The sequence below is a fragment of the Rhinolophus sinicus genome, chromosome 1, assembly GCF_057876585.1.
Source record: "Rhinolophus sinicus isolate RSI-liver-muscle chromosome 1, RSI-T2T, whole genome shotgun sequence".
Taxonomy (NCBI): Eukaryota; Metazoa; Chordata; class Mammalia; order Chiroptera; family Rhinolophidae; genus Rhinolophus; species Rhinolophus sinicus.
Genome location: NC_142501.1, coordinates 92,933,343 through 92,956,783, shown reverse-complemented (window position 1 = coordinate 92,956,783; position 23,441 = coordinate 92,933,343). Strand labels below are relative to the sequence as shown.

Here is a 23,441-nt window from a genome sequence, read left to right as displayed (position 1 = left end):
CACAAACACCCGCAAACAGATATTACATACTTCCTGATGTAATGCAGTGGGAAGTACACATGCCATCTACGTACCCCACACCACAGCCGTAGGAGGCCCCCTTAAAACATGTCACATAAGGGCGAGTGCGATCGCTCACGTGGTTGGAGCTCCGTGCTCCTAACTCCGAAGGCTGCCAGTTCGATTCCCACATGGACCAGTGGGCTCTCAACTACAAGGTTGCTGGTTCATCTCCCGCAAGGGATGGTGGGCTGTGCCCCCTGCAACTAACAACAGCAACTGGACCTGGAGCTGAGCTGCGCCCTCCACAACTAAGATGGAAAAGACAACAACTTGACTTGGAAAAAGACCTGGAAGTACACACTGTTCCCCAATAAAGTCCTGTTCTCCTTCCCCAATAAAATCTTTAAAAACAAACAAACAAAAATCACAAACAAACAAAAAACATGTCCCATAAAGCCTGAGCCTGGCTTCAAGCCCTCGAAAGGCTTTCCATTGCAAGGCCTAACAGCTTGTGCGGAATTGGCCCCCACTGCATCAGGGACCTCATCTCCCGCCCTGCCCCTTGTTTTTCAGCCCACTGGCCCCCTCACTGTCCCTCCTGCCCTGGCCTCTGCTGCCTCTGCTCTCTACAGAGCGCTCCCCCAAAACTGCACAGCTCACTCCTTCAGTCCCTGAAGACCTCTGCTCAAGTGTCCCCTTGCCAGAGCGGGCCTCTGACTACCACTCTCCCCCCGCCACCAGAATGTGAGGTCATCTGCTTGCTCACAACCCTAGTGCTCAGAATGGTGCCTGGCCCAAAGGAGGAGAATTCATTCATTCATTTTGTTGAATGAATGATTGAATCTTACTATAAACATGACTCATTTGTACTTACTGGAGGGAAAGGCAAGAGGACGTGGGGTTACGCAGACACTTCTCTGTGGGGTGGGAGCAGGGTGGGGTGGTGGTGGGACCTCTCGCATGCACATACTTTGCCCAACAGCGAGGAGTGGCTATTTGCATCTCCTCCACATCAGTTCTTTTCCTAAATCTGTGGGTAGGTTTCTGAGATTTCTGACTGTTTCATTGCCAGACCACATGTCAGACGATTATGTAGCAAGAGAACAGATTGTTGGTTGCCAAAGGCGGGGATGGGGTAGGTGGGGGCGGGGGGGGGGGCGGGTGAAATGGATGAGGAGGACCAAGGCGCACACATTTCCATTAGAAAAACACCAGTCCTGGGGTGTCATGTACAGCATGTTGACTATAGTTAATAGTACTGTACTGCACACTTGAAAGTTGCTAACAAACCTTAAAAATCTTCTCATTACAAGAAAAAAATGTAATTATGTGTGGTGATGGATGTTAACTAGACTTATTGTGGTATCATTTCATAATACAGCAGTCCCCCCATATCTCCCCGGAGGATCCCTGAAACTACAGATAGTACTGAACCCTAAATATACTGTTTTCCTATGCATAAGTACACTTTACAGCTTCTCTTGGGCATATCTGAATTGTCAGCATCACCACTCTCAAGCTTTGGGGGCCATTATGTATTAAGGAAAATAAGGGTGGATTGAACACAAGCCCTGCGGTACCACGGCAGGCGATCTGATAACCCAGCCGGCAACTAAGTGACTGACGGGTGGGGGATGGATGCAGCGTGGGGCGCTGGACAAAGGGATGATTCACATCCTGGGCTGGACAGAGCGGACGGCAGAGATTTCATTATCCTACTCAAAATAGCGTGCAATTTAAAATTTATGAACTGTTTATTTCTGGAATTTTCCATTTAATATTTTGAGACTGAGGTTGACTGCCAGTAACAGAAACCATGGACAAGGGGGACGACTGTATATACAAATACTGAATCATTATGTTGTACACCTGAATCTAATATAATGTTATATGTCAATTATACCTCAGTACAAAAAAAAAAACAGAAAGAAAGAAACTATTATGTATCCATTTGCCCGACAGAAAATAGGGTTTCTGTGGCTCTGAAGCCCTTGGGGTGGGATTTCCAGAAGAGCACCATGAACGTGTATGTCCCTTTGGGAAGAGCTCCCACCAAATCAAAGTCCGCGGGCTTGAGGGAATGAGCCAGCCTTTGTTTAAGAGACCAACTGGAGCCAGGTCCACGGGCCAGGTCCACCAGCCCACCCACCTTATGAAAAACACCTGGCTGAACAGACACTGCGCGTTGGACCAGTCACATAGGTAAGAGGCGGGTAAGGCAACTGGAGATCATGCTGTTGGCCCTCAAACCCATTGCTTTCCATTCCACAGGGGCAGGAGGGGGCTGCCCGTGGCTGGCCTGCTACCTGGACGTTTGCTCCTGTGGCCTGGCATCATGCGGGTACCAGCTTGCTGAGTCGAGGGCACATGGTCAGAGAGCTTTCCTGTGCCCTCTAAAGACTGCGACAAAGGGCTTGCTGAAGTGGTGGAGTGGCTAGGACAGAAGAGGGCTCAGAGGACAGGGGCTGGGTTTGGGGCTGGCATGCCTGGCTTACAGCAGGGTAGACTGGGGACCTCATCATCGTTAATACTGAGATTCGTAGGGGCCAGGTGGCAGCCTCCGGGTAGGGCGACATGGAATACCATTTAAATCAAACGGCTGATAGCTTTGCAGGTCCTCAGACTCTGTCCCCCTAATGTCAATCTGATTCTTGATGGCTGTTACCACTATGGCCTGAAGTTCTGGCAATGCCACGTCCCAGAATCACTCTCCTTTTTAGAAACATTAGCTAGTGGTAAACTAGAGGGGTTAATGGCATATTCACAATCAACTGAGGCTTTCATCCTAATTTATTAAAACTATAAAACTCTCCCCCCCAAAACAAACAAACAAACAAAAAAAGAGCTTTGGAGAAAAGCAAGCAACCGCAGAACAAAGTATTTCATGTCTGGCCCCTCACAGAGGAACTGAGGAAAATTAAGCTCTCTCTCTTCAGAACAATACATGTTTCCACATGCACAAACGTCTATAACCAGAATTTGGGGACTCAGCCCCCGAAGCACAGGCCAGTTCTAAAGACTCAGCCCCCACCTTCACACACTCCACCTGCACTGCTGTCCTTGGGATCAACTTTACTTTTCAGTCCTCTTGCGGCTCTGAATTAAAGTGTGTCTTTGTCCACTCTGTCGGCCATCAGACCCAGCCCACTGCTTTCTCCTCAGAGTCAGGTGCATGTGTGGGCTTTTGACTCAATCATTTTCTTGGTTACCTGAATTCCCTCACTTGCTGAGCCCAGCCTCACTTCTGTTACCTTCCCCTCTGCCTCCCTTGGTTTAAGTTGCCACCATGTGTTCAGGGTACTTGTATCTCCATCCTTCTGCTCTGAGTCTGTCCCTGGGTTGGGTCCTGTGGAATTCTCCTTTTTCTTCACCCATAGCAAGTGGCCCCGAGCCTTGCTTGAACTGGGACTTTCAGCTTGTGAATCTTTCACTTCAAAGAGCTCAGGGCTGGGACCTTTACCTTGTAGGTAGAGCAGAGCAGCAAGCTTGCTATAAATAAAAGATCTCCACAATAACAGTGCTGATGGCTTTGAGAGCTTTGCGAATGCTCCCTCCACCCTTCCCCTCTGCTCCAGACAGGGTCATGACTAAATTTATACATGTCCCAACTGTTCTTGTTCTGAGGGGTAAAAAAAATCCTCTTTGTGTTGGTGACAGTGATGTATTGTTGGTAGGTGTTTATAAAGCACATTTCATGCAGTGAATCTGTGTGATGTGGGCTTCTGTGCACCATTTCCAACAGTGGGAGTGGGGGAGGCGAGGGAGAAGGAATGTGGTCACGGGCAATAACCTGGGGAAGCTGGTAGGTTCATCAGTGAGAAGCTCAGCCTGCCCTCGCCTCCCCTGTGCCAGCCACGGGGACATCTAGGTAGGTGTCCAAGGACCATCGATTCAGTGAAGTTGGGCCCTGGTCCCATAAGACACAATAGGGCCTAGAGGGATGACAGCAGCCTGAACTGGACCTATACCGAGCCAGGGGGAGCCAAAACTGAGAATTCTAGACTGTCACGGTTAAGGTCTGGGAAGTCTGGAGCTCGGGGCCAGATCTACCAGTTTAGTTGTGGCTGACACCTGCCCCTGCCCCTCCTTGTGGGGGAGGTACATTTTATGTGTCAAATCCTGACTTGGATGATAACTCCAAAGGCCTTGCCTTCCCTGTTTGCATTAGAGACCTCAATCACACTAAGAACAGAGCCTGCGTGGGGGAGTGTGACTGGGTGAAGCTGGCAAGGTGGTCTGCCCTTGACCTTGGGTTTGCCTCAGGAGGGTGCCCCCCTGAGCTTCTGGACCGCTTGGTGTCCCCTAGTCAGCCCCGGTAGCAGATCTGTCAGGGTGATGAAGGGAGCACACTCACGTCATCCTCACCTGTGCCTTCTTAATCCCCAGGTGATCCCAGTCACGCTTCCAGAGAACGACCACCCTTCATGACAGCCACTGTGTAGACATTTGAGTCTGAGCTGCCCTCTCCGTAGACCCTGGCCTGGGAACCGGGCAGATGCCAGATATACCACTATAATAATGGCCCTTAATTAGCACTGAGCCTCTGTGGGCCCTGAGAAGAGTGGGGGCTAGAAGGTAGTGGGGAGGGTGGTGTGGTGTGGGGTTGGACCTGATGCTCGTGGCCACAGGCTGGCAGGGAAACGCGACTTTTAGAGCCTGGAGGGTCTGCAAAGGCTCTCCCCGTGGGGCGCTGTGGAGCCCCACATGTGGTTACGATTCACCAGGAGGTCTATCTGTACTGAGTTGGCTCCATTTCACATTTTAGGGCTTGGGAAGGGAGCTACAGGAGAGAACAGTAAGAAAAAGAACGGGATTTAAGGTTTAAGGTGGAAAGCAGCAAGGGCTGGAGGGATTTTGGTGCACTTAAAAACCAATTATATGAAAAATGAGATGCAATTAGTAAATTGGAATCGTATCCAGATTTAATATAACTGAAACTCTTCTTCTGCCATATGTCAGGCTGGGCTGACAAAGAGTAAACAAACTAGATATCGAAACTCAGCAATGTTTAGGTCCTCATAAAGCTTCAAGGTAGGAGAAAGAACCCAATCCCTCAGATGGCTGGAAGGCCCACTGTCATGGGTAATTTACCCAGAGATGACAAAGATTTTGACCGCATGCACGCACGCCTCCGCTCTCACTGAGGTTGGAATGTTGTCTTCCCTATTCTTTCCTGTCCTGGACCTCCCACTCACAGTACTATAAATACCCAGTAATCAGCCGACTTACAGTCTAGTTTTAAAAAATTTTTTTATGAGACCCATAGGATGGATGATACTCATAAACACAGTATACTTCCTAAGGCATTCTCATATTTTCACAAAACAGAAAAAACTGCAAGCATGCTAATAATAATCACTTTCATCATATGCGATACTCATATTCATCATATACCAAAGACTTCCTTCAGGCAGCTCTGGTGCCTTATAAGTCCTCCCTGTCCTTGCCCATTTATAAAAGCTTTTGGGAAGTCATGTGACCAATGGGGATACAAGAACAATATTGGATTTATTTGTATTTATTAAAAAAAAAAAAGAAACCATTCACAAATTTTGGTATTTTAGCTCTTAGCAATAGCAAATTACCTGCCACACACTGTTCAACTACTCTGGACATACTGTTGTGTCATGACGTCATGGTTGAGGACAACTAGTTTTGATCAGTATTCCCAACTCTTAGACCACAGGCCCTGGGTGTGGGAAGGGCAGCTTGGAATGATAGGATGGAATCCATGAATCCGTGCATACACCACGCATTATAGCACTTTAAATAAATAGCCTGTGTTGAATTTACATTATCACCTTTCAAATGTACACAGGTGTATAGGCATTAACAAAATTCACATTAATTTAAAAACTGCTGGAGTCATAGTAGGTCTTTATCATTATGTGTATTCTCAGTCAAGAACGATCAAAAGTACAATCTTAACATGGTTAGGGGCTAGCCATGAAGAGAGTGGAGACAGAAGAATCAAGATGTAAGAATATACAAAGGGACAACTTTTTAGGCAAGAAAGTGGATGAAGGACAGCAGCAGAGAATCAGGCCGGTGTTTCTCAAAGTGAGGCAGGTCATTGACCTCCAGCACGGTACTGTCTGGAGTTGCTGGTCACACTCTCTAATGGTGGGGTCTGCAGTGAGCTCTCCTAACGAACTCAAGGAAGTCTGGGAGTCACAATCACTGGTTCAGAATACACTGTGAAAAATAGCAGTGATACACCGCAAAGTATTCTCCCAGAGATTTTAAAAGAACAGGGAGAAAGACACTTGTCTGATGGCAGGATCATGCACAGATGACCCGTCTCCAGGGACCCCAATGTCCACTCCCAGCCCATATTTTAGGCATTTTCTTGGTCTCTGGAGTGTGCTGGAGACAAAGGTCAGCGGGAGCATGGGATTCCCCGGCACGGTCAGCCTTTCTGTTGTTTTCCAAAAGCCCTCAGAGGGATTGGAGACTTGGAAAACAGGAAGATTGCGGCCTTTGCCAAAGTGCTTCCAATGAGATAATGAAATTATTCTGTTTATAGAGTTTGTAGAGATCTGAAAATAACGCCTATCTTTCTTGTGGAGGGACTATGGGAAGCTCTCTGATAAAGACAGATTAAAAAAATGATTTCTTGGCAATAGTTTCAGATTAGCAATAGATAAGTTGTTGAATAAAAATAGAATGTTAAGATGCTATGATGATATCTAGGAGCAAAGATTCTTTTCTATAGGAATTAAAAAAACAAACAAAAACAAAACCCAAACACATGAACTGTTGAGAATTATTTAAGAGGCACTAGAAATTCCAAATTAAAAATAGCTTTTACCAGACCCCAAGAGGAGAAAGAGATTCAGCGATTATCTAACAACAAAAATTGGCATGCTAGAAATCCCTACAGTCCTGCCTCAGGGAAATAGACAACAGGACAGTCTAGCCATCACGTCTGCAGTTCATGGTCATGAACTGCACAGACCTGAAGTCAGTCCTGAAGTCGGGCAGACAGACTTGCCTTTCAATCCCAGCTTCGCCCCTGAGCAGTTTGTGTGGCCTTGGACCAGTGGCTTAACTCTCTAAGCACAGTTTTCTCATCTGCAAAATGGGAATAATGATAGTAGTCTGTCCTCACCGTCTCTTACAGGTCATTGTCAGGAGTAATGGAACAAACCGAGTAAGCATTCGAATCACACTGTCTGGCACAGAGTAGCACTGATGCCTGTTAACAATGATTGTTAGTGCATTTCTACTACTTTTATTTTAAACCAGAACTTTTCTGTAATGCCAAGGTATTCAGGGCATTCAGGAAGAGTGCTTTTTTTAATGGGGGGGGGGAGGCAAGGCAGGGGGTTGTTACTTAGGAGTGTTAAACTTGTGGATTTAAACTTGCATATATTGAGTCCGTTGTCTGATATTAAACCTTTCCCAAGTCCCACTGCAGGGCTTGGCACATAGTATGTACATGGTGGATCAACAAATAAAAGGAAGAGAGTGTGTATGTGTAGCCCACCATTAGCTCTTCTCTCCTTCCTTCTCCTAATAACAATGACAATTAGATTAATATTAATAAATGCTCCAGTTGTTGTGTGTCTGTGCCCGGCCCTGAACTGAACACTCAAATGCCTTTTCCCACTTGGCCTGAGACAACACCACAGGAACCAGAGTGCATGGGGTGGCTGCTGAGATGAGAAGTAACTGACAAGAACAGTAGCACCTTGGAGTGCCGTGTAGGCCCCGAGCGACTCCCTCACTCACACTCAGAACTCTGAGCAGGCGGCGGCTAACCCAGGTCCTGAATGGAGGATACTCCCCCCCTCCCTTCCCAACACAATCAGTTGCTGGTCTCCGTGCTCCTGTACCAGCCAGGCTCCCACAGCAGAGATTCTTCAGGATAGGAGGCTTATCTCTCTGGGGTCATAGTTTGACTCCCCTCTCCTCCAGGTGGTCTGATATGTTCCTCGAAGGTTGGCCACAGCCCACAGTGAGAAATATATAATGCAACTCAGATATATATCTCAAAGCTTTTTATGAAACAATGTGTACAGTCATATGAGGCCTTCTGATGTTTTCCTATGCTATTTCATTCTTTCATTAAAAATGAGAAGGTGGAGAAATTGGAAGCTTTACATATTACTGGTGGGTATGTAAAATAGCCTAGTTTCTTTGGAAAACAGTTTGACATTTCCTCAAAATCTTAAATATCAAGTTATCAAATGACCTAGAAATTCTACTCCAAGTATATATACAAAAGTAACGAAAAAACACATCCACACAAAAGCTTGAACATCAATGCTTCATAGCTGCATTATTTACAGTAGCCAAAAGGTAGAAATAAAGCAAATGTCCACCAACGGACGAATGGTAAGCAAAACGGGATGCACATCCATACAGTGGAATATTATCAGCCATAGAAAGGAGTGAAGCACATGCTACAAAGTGGGGGAAACTTGAACCATTATGCCAAATGAAACAAACCAGACACCAAACACCATTACTGTATGGTTTCATTTAGATCAATTGTCCAGAAGAATCAAATCTATAGGGATAGAAAGTAAATTACTGGGAAGGTCGGGGGCATGAGGAGTGGGCATGGAGCCTCTTTTTGGGGGGATGAAAATGTTCTAAAACTAGATTGTGGTGATGGTTGCAAAACTGTGAGTACCTATATAAATTGAATTGTACATTTTAAAGGGGTGAATTTATTTGTATGTGAGTTATATCTCAATAAAGCTGTTTAAAAATGATGGTTGTGATCCAACAAACTGATTGCATCATCCAAAATGTGTAACAACACATTCGACAATTACTGTCCAAGAACACGCTTCCCGCTCCCCGTCCCCGGCCTGTCCTCTATGTGAGAATAACGGCTTCACCTGGAGAGTTAGGAAGACTAGTCTTTGCGTGGGAGGAGGGACAGAAGGAGAGGGGGGAACGTGTGGAAGGAGGGCTGAAAGCCACTTGTGGCATGAGCCTTCTTAGTTAGGGAATCCTGACTGCATTGGCGGCAGCACACACCCAGCTAAAGACCACATCTGTCTCACAGCTGTGGGGGCCGTGAGATTTTGGTGAGATTTCGGGGGAGCTCTGCAAGGGGCTGTCTCAGTGGCATGGGTGTCCTCTTTGCCCCCCTGCCTTCTCTTCTTCCTGCCTCGAATTTGAACATGATGGCGGAATCTCTAGGAGCCACCTTGGGACCTTGGGGTGGAAGGCAGGCCTCAGGCTGGCCACGCAAATGACAGAAGGACACTGGGTCCCCAGTGCCTTCTTGAAGCCACCTGGGCTGCCCACCTCTGGACTTCCTTTCTGTGATGAACAAACCCCTAGTTCATTTACAGCAATGAGCGGAGTTTCTGGCGTTAGCAGCCGAGAGATGTGCAACGGTAATGGTACGCCTGCCGTCTAAATGGACGAGAGCTCCACTCCGTTGTCTGTGAGCGAGGACAGACCCAGCCAGGAGCAGCAGCTGCTCTCCCACCCGGGCCTTCCCGCCTCCCTGCCTTCCGGGAGAACTCCTCCCTGATCCCATGTCGGAGGGGAAGTACCTTGTGATTTTAAATATCCTCAGTAGCCGGACACATCTGAGCACTGAGATGCCCAGGGGGGACATGATCTTGGTCTCCACCAGGATGGTCTCCAGGATGCCCCCGCATACGATGAAGCAGTCGAAGCGGTTGAAGAGGGACACGAAGTAGGCCTGCAGGCCCAGGCTGTACATCTTCAGCAGCATCTCCGCAGTGAAGAGGGCCAGCAGCACCTTGTTGGCCGTGTCTGGGGGCCAGGAGGGGGGTGGGGCCACACAGGTGGGCGGCAGGAGGATGGGGGAGGACACAGGAAGCACAGCAATTTTCAGCACCGAGAAAAACCCCACATGCTCCCTTCTCAGCCACGACACCTCTACTATCCACTGCAACCAGAGGACCAAAATTGATGGGAAAGGGGTTTTGAGTTAAAATCACAATAAATATTTATCGAGTATAGCAGTCCCCCTTATCCGTGGTGGATACATTCCAAACCCCCAATGGAGGCCTGAAAACTTGGATAGTACCAAACCTTAGATACATATATATGTAAAGTGTTTTATCATATATATATGATAAAGTTTAATTGATAAGTTAGGCACAGTAAGATACTGACAACAATAACTAATAAAATGTAGAACAATTATGACCATATATGTGAATGTGGTCTCTCTCTCTCTCTCTCTCTCTCTCTCTCTCTCTCTCTCAAAACAACTTACTATACTGTACTCACCTTTTCACTTAAAGGAAACACTTTATGACTTCTATCTGGCACATCTGAATTGCCAAATCACTACTCTGGCGATTTGGGGCTATTATTAATAAAATCAGGGTGACTTGAACACAAGCCCTGGGATACTCAACGATCGATCTGATAACTAAGACTGTTACCAAGTGACAAACGGGTGGGGAGCGGATACAGCACGGAGACGCTGAGCAGAGGGAGGACTCACATCAGGCAGGATGGGGCAGGATGGCATGAGACTTCACTACGCTACTCAGAATGGCATGCAATTTTAAAACTTATGAATTGCTTATTTCTGGAATTTTCCATTTAATCTTTTCAGACTACTGTTGACTGCAGGTAACTGAAACCTTGGCAAGTGAAACTGTGAATGGGGGGATCTACTGTACTGACCACGCATCAAACGCTTTGCCTCATTTTCTTTACTCCTCAGAGCAGCTCTGGAGTAGGAATCACTGCTATCAGGCCCATTCATCAGCGATAAGAAGCCAAGTCCAGACAGACGAGTAATCTGTCCAAACCATTCAGCCAATAGGTGAAGACAGGCCATGCGAGTCTTCCTGCCATACTGGCCACAGTCCCGGGTTCTAGAATGCAGCCCCTGTACCTGCCTGACTCCCCAGGAGTGGTGTTGAGGTGCTGGCTAGTGAGGTCCTCTCCTAGGGGTGCAGGGAAGGGCATGGGAACTAAGTACCCATTGGGGACAGCTCCCTGTGCTCAGCCACCACTGTCCTCTCCCTGCCTTTTTGCTCACCTCCTCCTCACATATTCAGCAAGCCCATCTGGACTTACCTCCAGATATACCTGGAGGCAATAAGAAAGCCTGAAGTATTGAAAATCTTGGGAAGCTGGCAGCCAAAGATCTGAGATAGCCAAACAGGCTGCAGCATGTGTCCTTGTCACTTGGACCCAACAGTGACCATTGGGGCAGGCAGATAGTGTGGACCCAGCAGGGAGCCACATCTGTTCATGCATTTTATTGTGGGCTTGCAGGTTGCCAGGCCCTTGGTGTCCCCAGCATGGCGACTGCCAAAAACAGTGGCCATTGGCTGCTTTCCCATCCTCCTTCTGCCTGTGGCTGTTCCCTCCCTGGGATTCAGGGCTGAGGCGGCTAGAGTAGCCAGGGGCTGCCTCTCACCTTGGACTTCCGTGAGCCAGTGAGGCTGGTTGTAGTGCTCTGAGGCAATGGTGAGCGTGTTGAGGAACACCAGGAAAATCACCAGCCAGTAGAAGATGTTGGACTTGACTGCAGCACGGCACTTCCTTCTGCAGAACCGATTCCACCGGCGCCAGTAGCGGCTGCGAAGGGGCCAGGGAGAGAAGGAGGTGGCTGTGAAATTCAGATTTCTTGCAATCTGAAAGGCACAATTGTGACTTCCTTTCACTTCTTAACTAACTTGGGTGGCCTCACTAGGTCAGCGCAACCGGGTGGCAAGGAGGCAAGATTTTCATCAAGTTAACCAGGTGCTACCACTTAGCTGTGTGGCCCTGGGTATGTCCCCACTTCTTTCTAAGCTTCGGTTCTCTTACCTGTGAAATGGGAAAAGGGCCAACCTCACAGAGTTGCTGCGGGAATTGATGGAATACCATATAATCTGTCTAGCATAAAGCTGAAGGTGCTCAAAAAATGGGGAATATTTTTATTTTATACTACTGGCATTATTGTAATAGAAATAGCACTGCAAGCATTAAGAGTATTATTACAGTGATGGTAGTATTAGGACTAGTAATGGTTACCATTGACGAGACCTCACGTAGACTCGGTGCCACAGTAAGCACTTCTCATGCCTTCTCCCTAATTCCTTAAATAACTCTGCAAGGAGGCATTATCCTGATTTTGAGGAGGAGAAAGCTAAGGGCCATGGTGGCGAAGTCCCTAACGAGTATTGCACAGTGGCAGGACCAGCCCTGGTTTCTCCCAGCCCGTCTCCTGCCCTCACTCTATGCTGCCTCACCTTTAAGGGCTGAATGTGGATCAGAGGTTCTTTGCTTTTTTGGAGTTACAGGATCTTTTGAGAATCTGATAAATGTTTAGATCCTTTGTTCCAAAAAAGGGGGTGCCCACACGTATGCACACCTCTATATACAAGTCCAGGCAGCACATGGCCACGTGAAGCTCAGCCATAGCCCATATAAGGGTCCCATGGTCTCTTGGTTAGGGAGGGACTCTTATCTGGGAGTCTCAAACCTGGCTGCACGTAGAATTACCTGGGAAAGCTTAAAAACATAACCAAGAATCCCCACCAATACCCAGGTCCTAAGCCCAAACTAATTAAATCCGATTTTCTAGGGCCTGGGTATTTTTAAAACACAAAACAACAAACAAACAAACAAACATAAAACAACAAACAAACAAAACCCCCCAAAACACAAAAAGTCCAAAACCCATTGGTATGTTTTAAAAAGTTTCCCAGGTGGTTCTAAGGTGTAACCATGGCTGAGAGCCGTTATTAGACGGTTCCAAGGAAAGTTATATTTTATAATTCTATGGTGGAGGGGTTTAAAGCTTATCTCTAATTTCATCCACATGATACAAGCAAATATATAGCTATATTTGGTAGCTCCATTGACCAAAATATAACAAATGTTGACACTGCAAAGGAGAGAAGGAAAAGGGATGCTGGAGTGGTGCTTTGGAGGGAGAGGCTGAGGCCACGCTGAGGGCTTCGAGAGGGAGGATGACACGATGAGATTTGATTTGAGAAAGCCAAACAAGCAACAAAAACAACCACTCTGTCAACTTCTACATCAGGAGCAGTATAAAGAATATCATTTCAGCCATCCAGGCTGGAGATGATGAAGACAGCAGCTTCATACGTGGAAAAGAGGACACTGAGTTGACACCAATTTTGGAGGCAGAATCACTAGGCCTTTGAGCCTGACTGTGGTCTAGGGCAAGAGAGAGAGGTATGGAGGGGACCACCCACATTTCTAGCTGGGGTGATGTGAGAGATGACACCTCCAACCCGTACAGATACAGACAATGAGAGACAGTGAGGTGGGCAGGGAGGTCCCACTGAGGAGAACGGTAGGGTGCTCAGCTCAGGAAATGCATTTAAGGTGCTGGCAGTTCATAAAAGAGCCCCACCAGATAGGTGAAGACAGGGGAGAAATAAAGAAGGTTTGGATAATAAAGAAGTGTGTGCGTGGGGTAGAAACAAAGCCAAATCTTGGAGCAATTGTCCGTGCAAATCTGTACTCATATCTGTATTCTAAGTTTCCAGGGAGGTAGATCTCTGCCGTAATGGATCCTTCCACCCACCCCAGACTGCCTTTTGGGATAGCTTGACTTCATCTGTGTTTCTACTCTGTCATTTTTCTATCTTCTGTTGGTGGAAATTCCTGTTATCAAACCTTTGCTAATATCTATGATGAGATTAGAAAAGTGAGGAGTCTATTTATGAAGGGCATGGTTTCCTCAGAACTGCAGGGAGAACTTAGTTTGTAGCTTGCAGAACAGGGAGGGAAGAAGAGTTTCACTGGGTAGTGTTCATTTCTGAGCCTTCCATCACTGTGGTCAGGTAGGTGCTGGAATGCCCTCTCCAGTGAGCACCAAGCCTTTGTGGGAACTTACCTGCTACTTGGGGAAATTCACTACATAGACAAGCAATGCCTCAGTGTCATAAAACTATGGTTTCCAAATGCACTTGGGGACACTTACGTGCTACAGACACTCTGGGTAAGAGTAAGGATAGGGAAGAGTGCAGGGAGGGGCAAAAGAAGGGGACAAGGGGTCTTAGTGAGCAGGATCCCTGGAGGTGGCCTGACCTCGCTGCTGAGGGGTCTTATCTTGCCTGAACAGGACTCAGCTTCTTTCCTGTTATTGTGATTAGTAATATTGTAGAGAAACTTGGTAACACATTTTTTTTCCACTGAAAAATGAACTTTCAGGACAAACTCATATCTGATCTTAAATAGCTTACATTGTAGTTTCAAAGAATATGTTTTAAATAGATACCATCTTACAGAAATCACTGATACTTGTTATTCAAAGTCCAAAGGAATCAAGTCTGCATTCTTTCACAGTATGTAGGAGCTGACTTGGAGTCAGTTTAACGCGAAGAACTGGATTTAGCTCCTCTTTCCACGTTCAGCGTAGTGGCTGTGGGATGCCACATGGTCAGGTCTGTCCCCTGGGTCTGGAACTGCTCTGCTCAACCCCAGATGGAGTGGCTGCCATAGACGGGCTAGTACTTGCTGAGCTGTGCTGATCCTGTGCACAGCCATTCAGGGGAGTCACATGGGTTTGGGCTGGGGTGGGGGTGGGGCTCATTACTATCCAGAAAAAGTATTTAAAGATAATTATATACCTCCCACTCTTCAAAATATAGCTTTGCTTGACAACTGGTTTCCTGGCAACGCTTTCTACTGTATAATAAATGTAATGGTTTATTAGAATGTGTAAATTTATTTGTGTTTACATATGTATGGAGGATATAGAAATTAAATGATAAAACAGGGAGGAGAAATGTGCCTGCTATTCATGTTCCCTTCACACTAGCTGGAAAAGTCATTTGCTCTAGAAATAGAACTTCCCATATGTAGACATGAGAGAAGGATGGATATGAATGTGTGTAATCTACTTCTTCAAACTTCTGTCTCGCTGCATTCCCATGGGAGATTTCTGCTCACTCACCCCGGGTGCCCCTTACTTCTTCCCAATACTGGTCTCTGCTCTTGCCTTTCCATCTACATGGACTCTCCCTCCAACTCTCAGCATCTGCCCCTTCTATGTCTTGTCCATCCCAGCTTCTCCGTGGTGAACTTTTCTAGTCTTCCCAGACTCGGAACTGCTGTCATGCTATGGTCTGCATTACTCGTTTTAGTTATACATTCAATAAATATTTACTAAACACCTACCATGAGCTGGGTACAAGGTATTCAACGTCGACATGAGAGACATGGTCTTGGTCGGCATAAAACTCATGGGGTGACACAGACCACTAAGCAAGCATGCTCTGTGCCCAGGTGGGCTTAGCAGTGGTGCCAGGGAGCTCATCAAAGGGCACCCTTGCCAGTCAGGGACGACCAGCAGAGGTTCCCAGAGGAAGCGACTTCCATTTTCCTTTGGGTGCCAGTTACCCTTTACTGCATGGTTCCTGCCTCTCTAGTGACACCATAAGGTCCTTGAAGGAAAGGGACTGTGCCTGGCACAGATCCACAGTCCTTAGTGCAGTCTGTCTCACATGGTAAGAACGTTTGCTGACAGGTTGGTAGAACAGTGGAGACAAACTCTACGCAGACTTAGTAAGTCCTTGTTGAAGACAAGCCTTGAGAGCCCCGGGCATCTTGTGACCCAGGGATCAGGGTGGCTATGAGAGGGCAGTGCTCCTAAAAAAAGTGTGCTTGGCACGTCATCTTTGACAGGCATCTAGAATAGTAGACAACACCAAATGGTGGACACTTTAGGGTCTTTCTGGTGGCCATGGTAAGATTCTATCCATTCTTTAACAGAATGGAGAACAAGCAACACAGAAAATCATTACATTGAATTATATTGTACATAAGTAACTTTAAAATGGATTAGTAGAGATTGGGGCAAATTTGGGTATGTGTCTTATTGCTGATGGGATGGCAGAAGTAAAGGTAATGTTGGAGACACATTTCACTGAATATGGGGTGAGATGGTCCTCCAAAATTTGAGAACCCCGTGGGGTCCACTTCAGATCTCTGTTAAGTTGAGATCTGGGAACTCCAACAGGTTATCTAATTACTCCCTTCAAGTTGTAAGAGACTTTCTGAATCATTTGTTCCATAGTTGTTTAAATCCTATTCTGAACAGTGAGCCCCAAATGTTGCAAAATTCCTTATTGTAAGAAAGGCCTTTTACATTTCTTGAGCTCTCTTTCATGTACTAAGAGTGAGGCCTGGTAGACTGGGCCCCAGATTTTTCATATAAAGGAGGTCTTGGCATGAGAGAAAGAGGAAGGGAAGAAAAACCTGCATTTTCCAGTTTCCTTGGAATATTGGAGAAAGAAGGTGTCAGAAGCAGAGGCGGAGCCAGACACCAGGGTCCTTGGGGTCCAGCCTCAAGAGCTTAGAGGTTTGCTTTAGAAGCACCCAGATAGTCCTGAGGAGGCTCGGGGAAGTTGGGGCTAGTCAGCAGCCTCTACTGGGTGTAGTATACGGTCTTCAGGCCCCGGGAGAATGACCCCCTTTGGCTTAGAGCTTTGTCCAGGCTGGTGCGGAGACAGTGGGGGAGGCGGGTAGGTGGGTTCCCTTAGCGCCCTGGGGTCCCCGTGGCTCGTTCATGGCGTGTGAGGGACCGGGCGGTATCCGTGTGTTCACACGAGGTGTGCAGACACTAACGTCAGTGGACAAATAGAGCTTGGGAGTCAGAGAACACAGATGGAGATTTCAAGATCAGATGCAACTATGGGGGCATAGATTCCAGTGGTGGATGCCCAAACCAGACGGACCTGCTGCACCTCAGCAGGGAGCAGCTCAGACTAGGCTCAGACCCAGGGGCCTTCCGGGACCAGTCCTCACAAGCCCTATTTACTTCCTGGGATTCTGAAGTCCCCTGTGCCCTGCATCCAGATTCCAGGCTAGAGAGGAACTGGGAAAAGGAAATATGAGAGACTGAACATTTTATCTTAAGGAACTACTTAAAATACAGCATTGGGCTACATTTACCCAGCTGGACTGAAATTCAGTGTTATTTATGCTCCTGCGACACAGTAGGTGAGGCTAGGGAAACAAGATTAGATCAATTATGAAACATAAACCACCAATATTTTTGACATGTACAAGCTTTGTGGGAGTCAATTCACATCCCCACTCCACATATCCACCCATTCATCCATTCAGCACACATGTACAAACAGCTTACCACTGGATAGGCACTTAGCTAGACAGAGGCTCTGGAAGTAATACCTCGGAGGCAGGCAGAGCCTATTGGAGGAAACAGGCCCATGAGCCTGTAACTGGTGTGCAGTATGGCAAGTGCTGTGCGAGAAGTATGAGCAAAGCACTGTGGGAATGGACGGAGGCGAGTTATGTCCCCTGGGGCATTTGCAGAAGATGTCATAGGTGTGGTCGTATTGGAGGTTCTTAACAAAAGTCTGAGTTCTCCAGATGAAGGCAGGGGGCGCGGCGATTCAGGTAGAAGAAAGACTCCATGCGGGCCTCAGTGTATGAGAGGACAGGGAACATTCTGGTAAATGCAAGAAGTTCCACGTGGTTGGAACAAAAGTTTTGTGCAGGGAAGTATGGGAGGTGCGCCTGGAAAGGCAGAAGGGGGCAGAAGTTCCTGAGGAAGTTTCTGGAACAGACAGTGTTGCGATACTGTGTGTTTCCCATAATCCTTCAAGTTCACGCCGCACTGGGTTTCATGAACAGGAAGTATGGAGAATAGTAGCAAGTGTCACGTTATATTATTTTTAACTGGACTTCATCTTATAAGAGAGGGAGACGCCTAGGTCTCACAAACTCCTGGGGATGGTGCTGCCGAAAACACTGACAAAGCTCATTCAACAAATATCAGTCCTTGGATTATTGGCTTGATCTGGTCCCAAAGCCTCTTCCTGACAGCCATGCAAAAGAGAGCAGTTACCTCCTCTGCAGAATAGCCCTCCCTCTATTGCCCACCTGGAAGGTACAGCGATGGGCCCCCCAGGGGGTTGGGGTACAGCTGCGGTCGGAAGGAAGAGTGTGTCTCACTCACCTGAACTTTGACTTGGAGATCCGGCGGCTGGAAGAGAAAAAGGAGATGTTAGCAACGACACACACATTTTCTTCCATGTCAGAGACATTCAGTGATGCCCGAGAAGTTTGATGCCCCCAGTTGGCATCAAACATATGGGCCCTGGACGGACGTGTCACTGGTGTGACTTAGAACAAGCCCAGAGAGAGAGAAGCCTATCTGTCAGCATCTCCTGCTGCGTTTGTATGCTTGCACGTGGACATGGGGGGCTGGCCCCAGGGACAAACCTAGTATCTCCTAAGTAGAGAGGGAGAGCATTGTGTTCTCAGGTGTTCAGTGTCTCCCAGCAGGTTCCATGGGGTGAGCGTGTTAGGAATGCTGCACCTTGGGAAAGCCATGGAGGCCAGGAAGGCCTCTGGTGCAGATGGAGGATCTCACCAGCCAGAGCCCCGGGCAGGAATGTGTCGGCGTAGACCCCACTGCTCTCTGCACAGGAGCCTGGCCAACACTGGGTATCAAGTGAAGATGAGCAGAAGGAGCCAGCTGGAACCCGAGAGGCTACTACAGCCCTGGCCCGAGGGCAGCAAACTGGGCCTACAGAAACAGCCATGGGTCCTGAGGGGAAAGCCAGCGTGCTGACAGGCACGGGCAGCCCTGAAGACCTGGGGGTCTTTGGGGCAGAAGCACGGGGCAGATGTGCTGGTGGCTGACTCCCAGTGTCACCATATGGGGGCGGGGTCCACTGAAGGGAGGCCGACACTCCCTGGCTCACATAGGATAGTCCATGGGAGGCTGGATGGAAGCAGGCTGGGAGAAGGGGGAGGTTTGGGGGGGGCAGGACGGCAGAAGGGAGGGGGATAGGTAGGTGGAGAGGGGGCAGGCAGAGGGGGACAATGCAAGCGCTTGAGACAAAATTGAAGGCAATGTGTCAGAAAGGCCTTGGCATTGAGGGAGCAATTACGGGAGAGACTGTAGGTGGAGTGAGCATGCTCAGATGGACATGCGGAAATATGCAGAATATAAGTCAGAGGTGAAAAAGGGACGGAGATGGCAGTAGAGAGACAAAGAGAGATGCAGAGAGAGGATAGGGGCGGGGGTTGGGAGGCAACTGCTACAAGCCAGCATTGTCCCAGCTTAGCACGAAGCAAGCTCTGTCGTACAGCAAGAACACAACCCCTCTCGTTATTTTGTATGAAAAAACTTAAACCAGAAGATGTGACAGGTGGCAAAGCCATCGAGCATGAGATAATTATATCTCTGGGGCCCTGAGAATCCGAGCCAAGTGCCTTTTCTGCTCTGAACCGTTAGCTAAGAACCTTTTCCCGCCTCCCAAAGCTGCCTGCTAGGGCTGGAGGCTTTAATCACATGTTAACAAAGCGTGGGAGGGGGACCAGGAGCCCAGGGCAGCCTTTTTATTTAGAACCATGGTTTAAAGGGGGAAACAAATGTTTTTCAGGTGCTAACTGGGGGATGGGGAGTCAGGTGTCTGTTCTCCAGCAGGGATGTGCTGAGCTGGGCACCTTCAGGGTCTTCCTGACGCTTGCTTTTGGGCAGTTGACTCTCCTCGTTGTAAACATAAGCCCATGTAAGTGACCATGATCTGTAGTGTTGTGACTCTGTCCACAGAGCCTGGCTTGGGCCCAGGCCTTGTCTCAGAAATGTCTCAGTGACGTCTTGGAGGTGCCTTTCAGTGCAGACCACAGGCCCTTCCCCGTAAGGCTCTCTCTCAGTCCAAGTGAGTCATAAGCAAAGTAGGTTCTTAGAAACTCCCACATGGGGAAAGCAAAATCTGGGTGTTCACATCTCCCAAGGAAATGCCACTGGGGTGCGGGCACTCACAGCTAAGGAGGACTGTTTGACATGAGGACCATGACTGAGTTTAGGTATGGCCTCCGCCGTGTGCGCTCCCTTGGCATTCCGGCACATTCTGAGGAAGAGGAAACGGAGCAGGGCTTTCTTTTCCACTCAGTTACAAGTCCTGATGCATAACCCTGGACACCACACTTGAAGACTAATTTTCCTTGTTGTTTTTGCTGTTCTCAGGAGATTGTGAGCCTAATGTTAGGCTTTCTGGGTCTGAAACATTCATCCCTTTTTAAGTACATTACTTAAGTGCCCCAACTTGAGAAGGGAGATGGTATTGCTCAAGTAGCACGTGTCTGGAGACAAAGGAAAACCCCAGCCCTTAGAGAGCCATGGTTAGAACTCTTGTAAAGCTTGAATGTCTTGTTTCCTCCAGTTTTTCAGTATAGGTGTGAGTCAACAGTAGGGTCCCACTTCATGAAAAAGGGGGACGCCATTGCTCAGCAGCCTTTTCCCTCCTCTCCCCTCCCCTCCCCTCCCCTCCCCTCCCCTCCCCTCCCCTCCCCTCCCCTTCCCTTCTCTCTCTTCCTAAAACTGTCCCAGTGTTCTAAGGGATCCTTAAAGAGCAGGGCGGTGGAGAACGTTAGTATCTAACACACAGACCATCATGACAGCCCCACTGGGATGTACCTGGAGTTCATCCACTCCAAGATACTTTCTCTGCCCAGGTCTCCAAGACAAAACTAGGAAACCATGATTTTCTTTGTTGATATTGAGGTTCAAAATTAGAGACAAACCAAAACTCTTTTTGTCTTGCCTACTCAGTTTTAATTTGTCATTATTTGACAGATATTTGAACTTCTTTGGACCTATTTATATTTTCAGCCTCTCTCCCCTTCCTAATGAGCCCCATGTTGACTACCTGCTGTGTGAAACAGTATTTCCCTGAATCTCCCAACTTGCCTTTAACATAAATCAGATAGCGCTGTAGTCACCATCCAGGTCAACACATGTCTGGCTCAACCTTGATTCCACAACTGCAGCACCCCCACAGCTGTCATTACTAGAACGACCAAACCCTGGACCTTGTCACTACAGGTGCTGGGCGCCGACCTCAGCTGCTCCACTTCTCTGACAAGAATCTCCTCCTTCATCATCCTACCTGCTCGCTCACGAGCCCGTCTTTGCTGGCACTGGGCCTGCCCAATCACTCGCTCTCCCCGGGCTCCCAGGCTAATGTCAGACTTGATGTCCAGTTCTCAGCATGGCCCATGGTCACATCAGTGTCATCATCCACACTACGCAGACTCTCACACTGCCTGGGCCTTCTATTGGGCCTGCTTGGCAAATTCCCACCCTGGTTCACACCACTGCCTGTTTTCAGTGCTTCCAGGTTACAGAGCCTGCCAAAAAATATGTCGAATTGTTCTGCAGGCTGACTCCACATTTACTTTATACTCCACATTTACTTTATAGCTTTGAGAGCTGGGAGAGGCCCTTAGGTACCACCTGGATCTGTGGTTTGCAGTTATCAAGTGATAGATGCTTTATTTCTATGAAATCTCACATAGGAGCCAACATGTAAAAGAGGTGGAAGTGGTCTCTTTCTGCAGCAGCCCTGCAGGACCCCCAGGTGTCTGCTAAGGTCACCCTGAAGCAGCCATTGGGCCAGCCCCTTCATTTCCTGGAGGACGAGGCTGAGACTCAGCAGAAGTGCTTTGGTTGAGCTCACAGGGCTAGTAGGTGGCTGATTGGTATGAGGCTCAGGACTCCTGATGGCAAGTCTCTTTCCATTTTCCAATCAGTCCCAGAGGTAAAGGAACTCTACTCCTGGTAAAATCCACTATCTTTGAAGTCAGCCTTCCCTCTCCTCAAGCTGTTCCTTCCTTCCTGTAAGTACCATTTGCATTCCTGGGCCTGTATAGCCCCTCCTTTTGCACGGGCTTCTTCTGTGCGTTAGAGATGGCCCCAGCCTTTACTATGACGAGAACAAGCCCTCCTGGGCTGTTGCTGCCTCCTCTTTCTGTGATGCTGTTTTCCTTCCCCTCTGGAGTGAGTGCCCTGTGCTGGCTCGGTTCTGCCGTCCTTCCCTAGGACTCCAGCTCCCACAGCCGAATCCTTAGAGTGCAGCTCCAGAACACAGAGTCCGCTCATGTTTTTCCATCTCCACATGTGACTATCCTCAGCCACCATCATGTCACACCTCAGTAACTGAGATTGAGGCCACTTCACATGTCTGCCTGCTTCCCTAGGGGCCTCACTCGTCCCTATTCTTTTCTGAACAACAAAGTGATTCTTCAAGAATGCAAAACTAACCAAATCAAACAGCTCCACCTTCTTATGACTTCTCACAGTCTTGTGACAAAGACCAAGATCAGTAAGGGGTCTACCAGGTCCTGCCCCATCTCCAGCCTCATCTCCTCACTCTCCCCTCCTGCCTCACTGGCCAAACTGGCCTTCTCTCAGTTCTTTTGCCCCAGGGCCTTGAGATGCACCATTGTCTCTGATTGGAATATTCTGCCTTACTCTTCACCTCAATAAGGTATGTTCACCCTTCAGTTCTCAGCGAAAATTTGATTTCTTCTCAGAAGCTGTTCTTAACCTGCTAGTCTAAATAGGTCCCTCCCTCTGTCAGTAACCCCACATTATAGTTATTTTTCCTTCTTAACACTTACCCCAATTTTAACGCCTTATTTACTTATCAATGTCACTTTCACACCAGATCACGAGCACCAGTGAGATGGTGTCAGTTTGCTCTATGGCTGTGTCACCATCATCTAGCACCCAGCTGGGCACACTATGGAATGTGTGTCCAAATAAATATCTCTGCCTTGAAATTCTTCCTCCAGGGGTTTCCAAGCGAGTGCCGCTGTCTGTTCCCCTAACAGCTCTTCGTCTGTTTCATTTACTGGGTCTTACTCTTCTGTGTGCCCGGGTCCCAAGGTTCTGCTTCTATTCCCCCATGAACAACCCTTATCCCGTGACCTCATTAATAGTTTTTATACTGCTAACCTCAGATAGCAGAGTAGCGCAGCGGAAGCATGCTGGGCCCATACTGCTAACCTCAAGTGCGTGACTCCCTCCTGCTGGGAGCGGGCCTCAGACCTCCCCATGCCGCTGCCTCTGTGATCCCTGCAAGACCCCTGGAGGCCCTGCGTCACTCACATTGTACTTCAGCACCTTATCAAGTGCCTGCAAACTCTGATGGCTCCTTCCTCTGCATCACCCATCCTCCCCACCAGCCTACTCCACCCCCCCGAAAGTCACATTGCAGTTTTCTTCTCTCTGCCCCCGGCCCCTCAGGAGCCATTTTCATCTAGGCCTCTCACTACATATAAATCCTTATTCAGACCTCATTTTCTATACAAGCCTTTTCACTCTTAGCTTTAAATAAAAAAGTGCTACCTCTCACTGTCACTCTCTCAGCCCCCAGCCTGTTCTCATGCTGTCTCCCCCACAGGAATGTTGACAGTCTCATTTTGTCATTGTCTGAGGGGGAGGGATGGGGTGGGGGGATGGGAGATGGGGAAAGACCATAATTTAGTAAGCACACATGATAACCCTGGTGCTTGAGCAGGTATTTTACATGTCCAGTACAGGTATATAAATGTGGACATTCCCGGGGATGACAGCGACCTTTCTGCAGAGCTCTTGAAATCTGCAGAACATGTCCTCGAGGAAATGATGGACATATGGAAGAGACTGCCAGCTTCCCTTCATGAAATGCACCGTCGAGTGGCTTCCTGCT

The 23,441-nt window shown here is 48.0% G+C and overlaps 1 protein-coding gene across 45 annotated transcripts in view; it reads right to left on the bottom strand.

The window, feature by feature from the left end:
• CACNA1C (calcium voltage-gated channel subunit alpha1 C) overlaps positions 1-23,441 on the bottom strand; it is a 721,586-nt gene that overhangs the window by 103,196 nt on the left and 594,949 nt on the right. For all 45 annotated transcript variants that reach the window (XM_088801728.1, XM_088801716.1, XM_088801731.1 and 42 more), the window contains 3 exons: positions 17,912-17,938; positions 11,384-11,544; positions 9,525-9,750 (listed from right to left, as the gene is read on the bottom strand). In XM_088801728.1, coding sequence (XP_088657854.1) covers positions 9,525-9,750; positions 11,384-11,544; positions 17,912-17,938 — 414 coding nt within the window. The remainder of the gene's footprint in view (positions 1-9,524; positions 9,751-11,383; positions 11,545-17,911; positions 17,939-23,441) is intronic.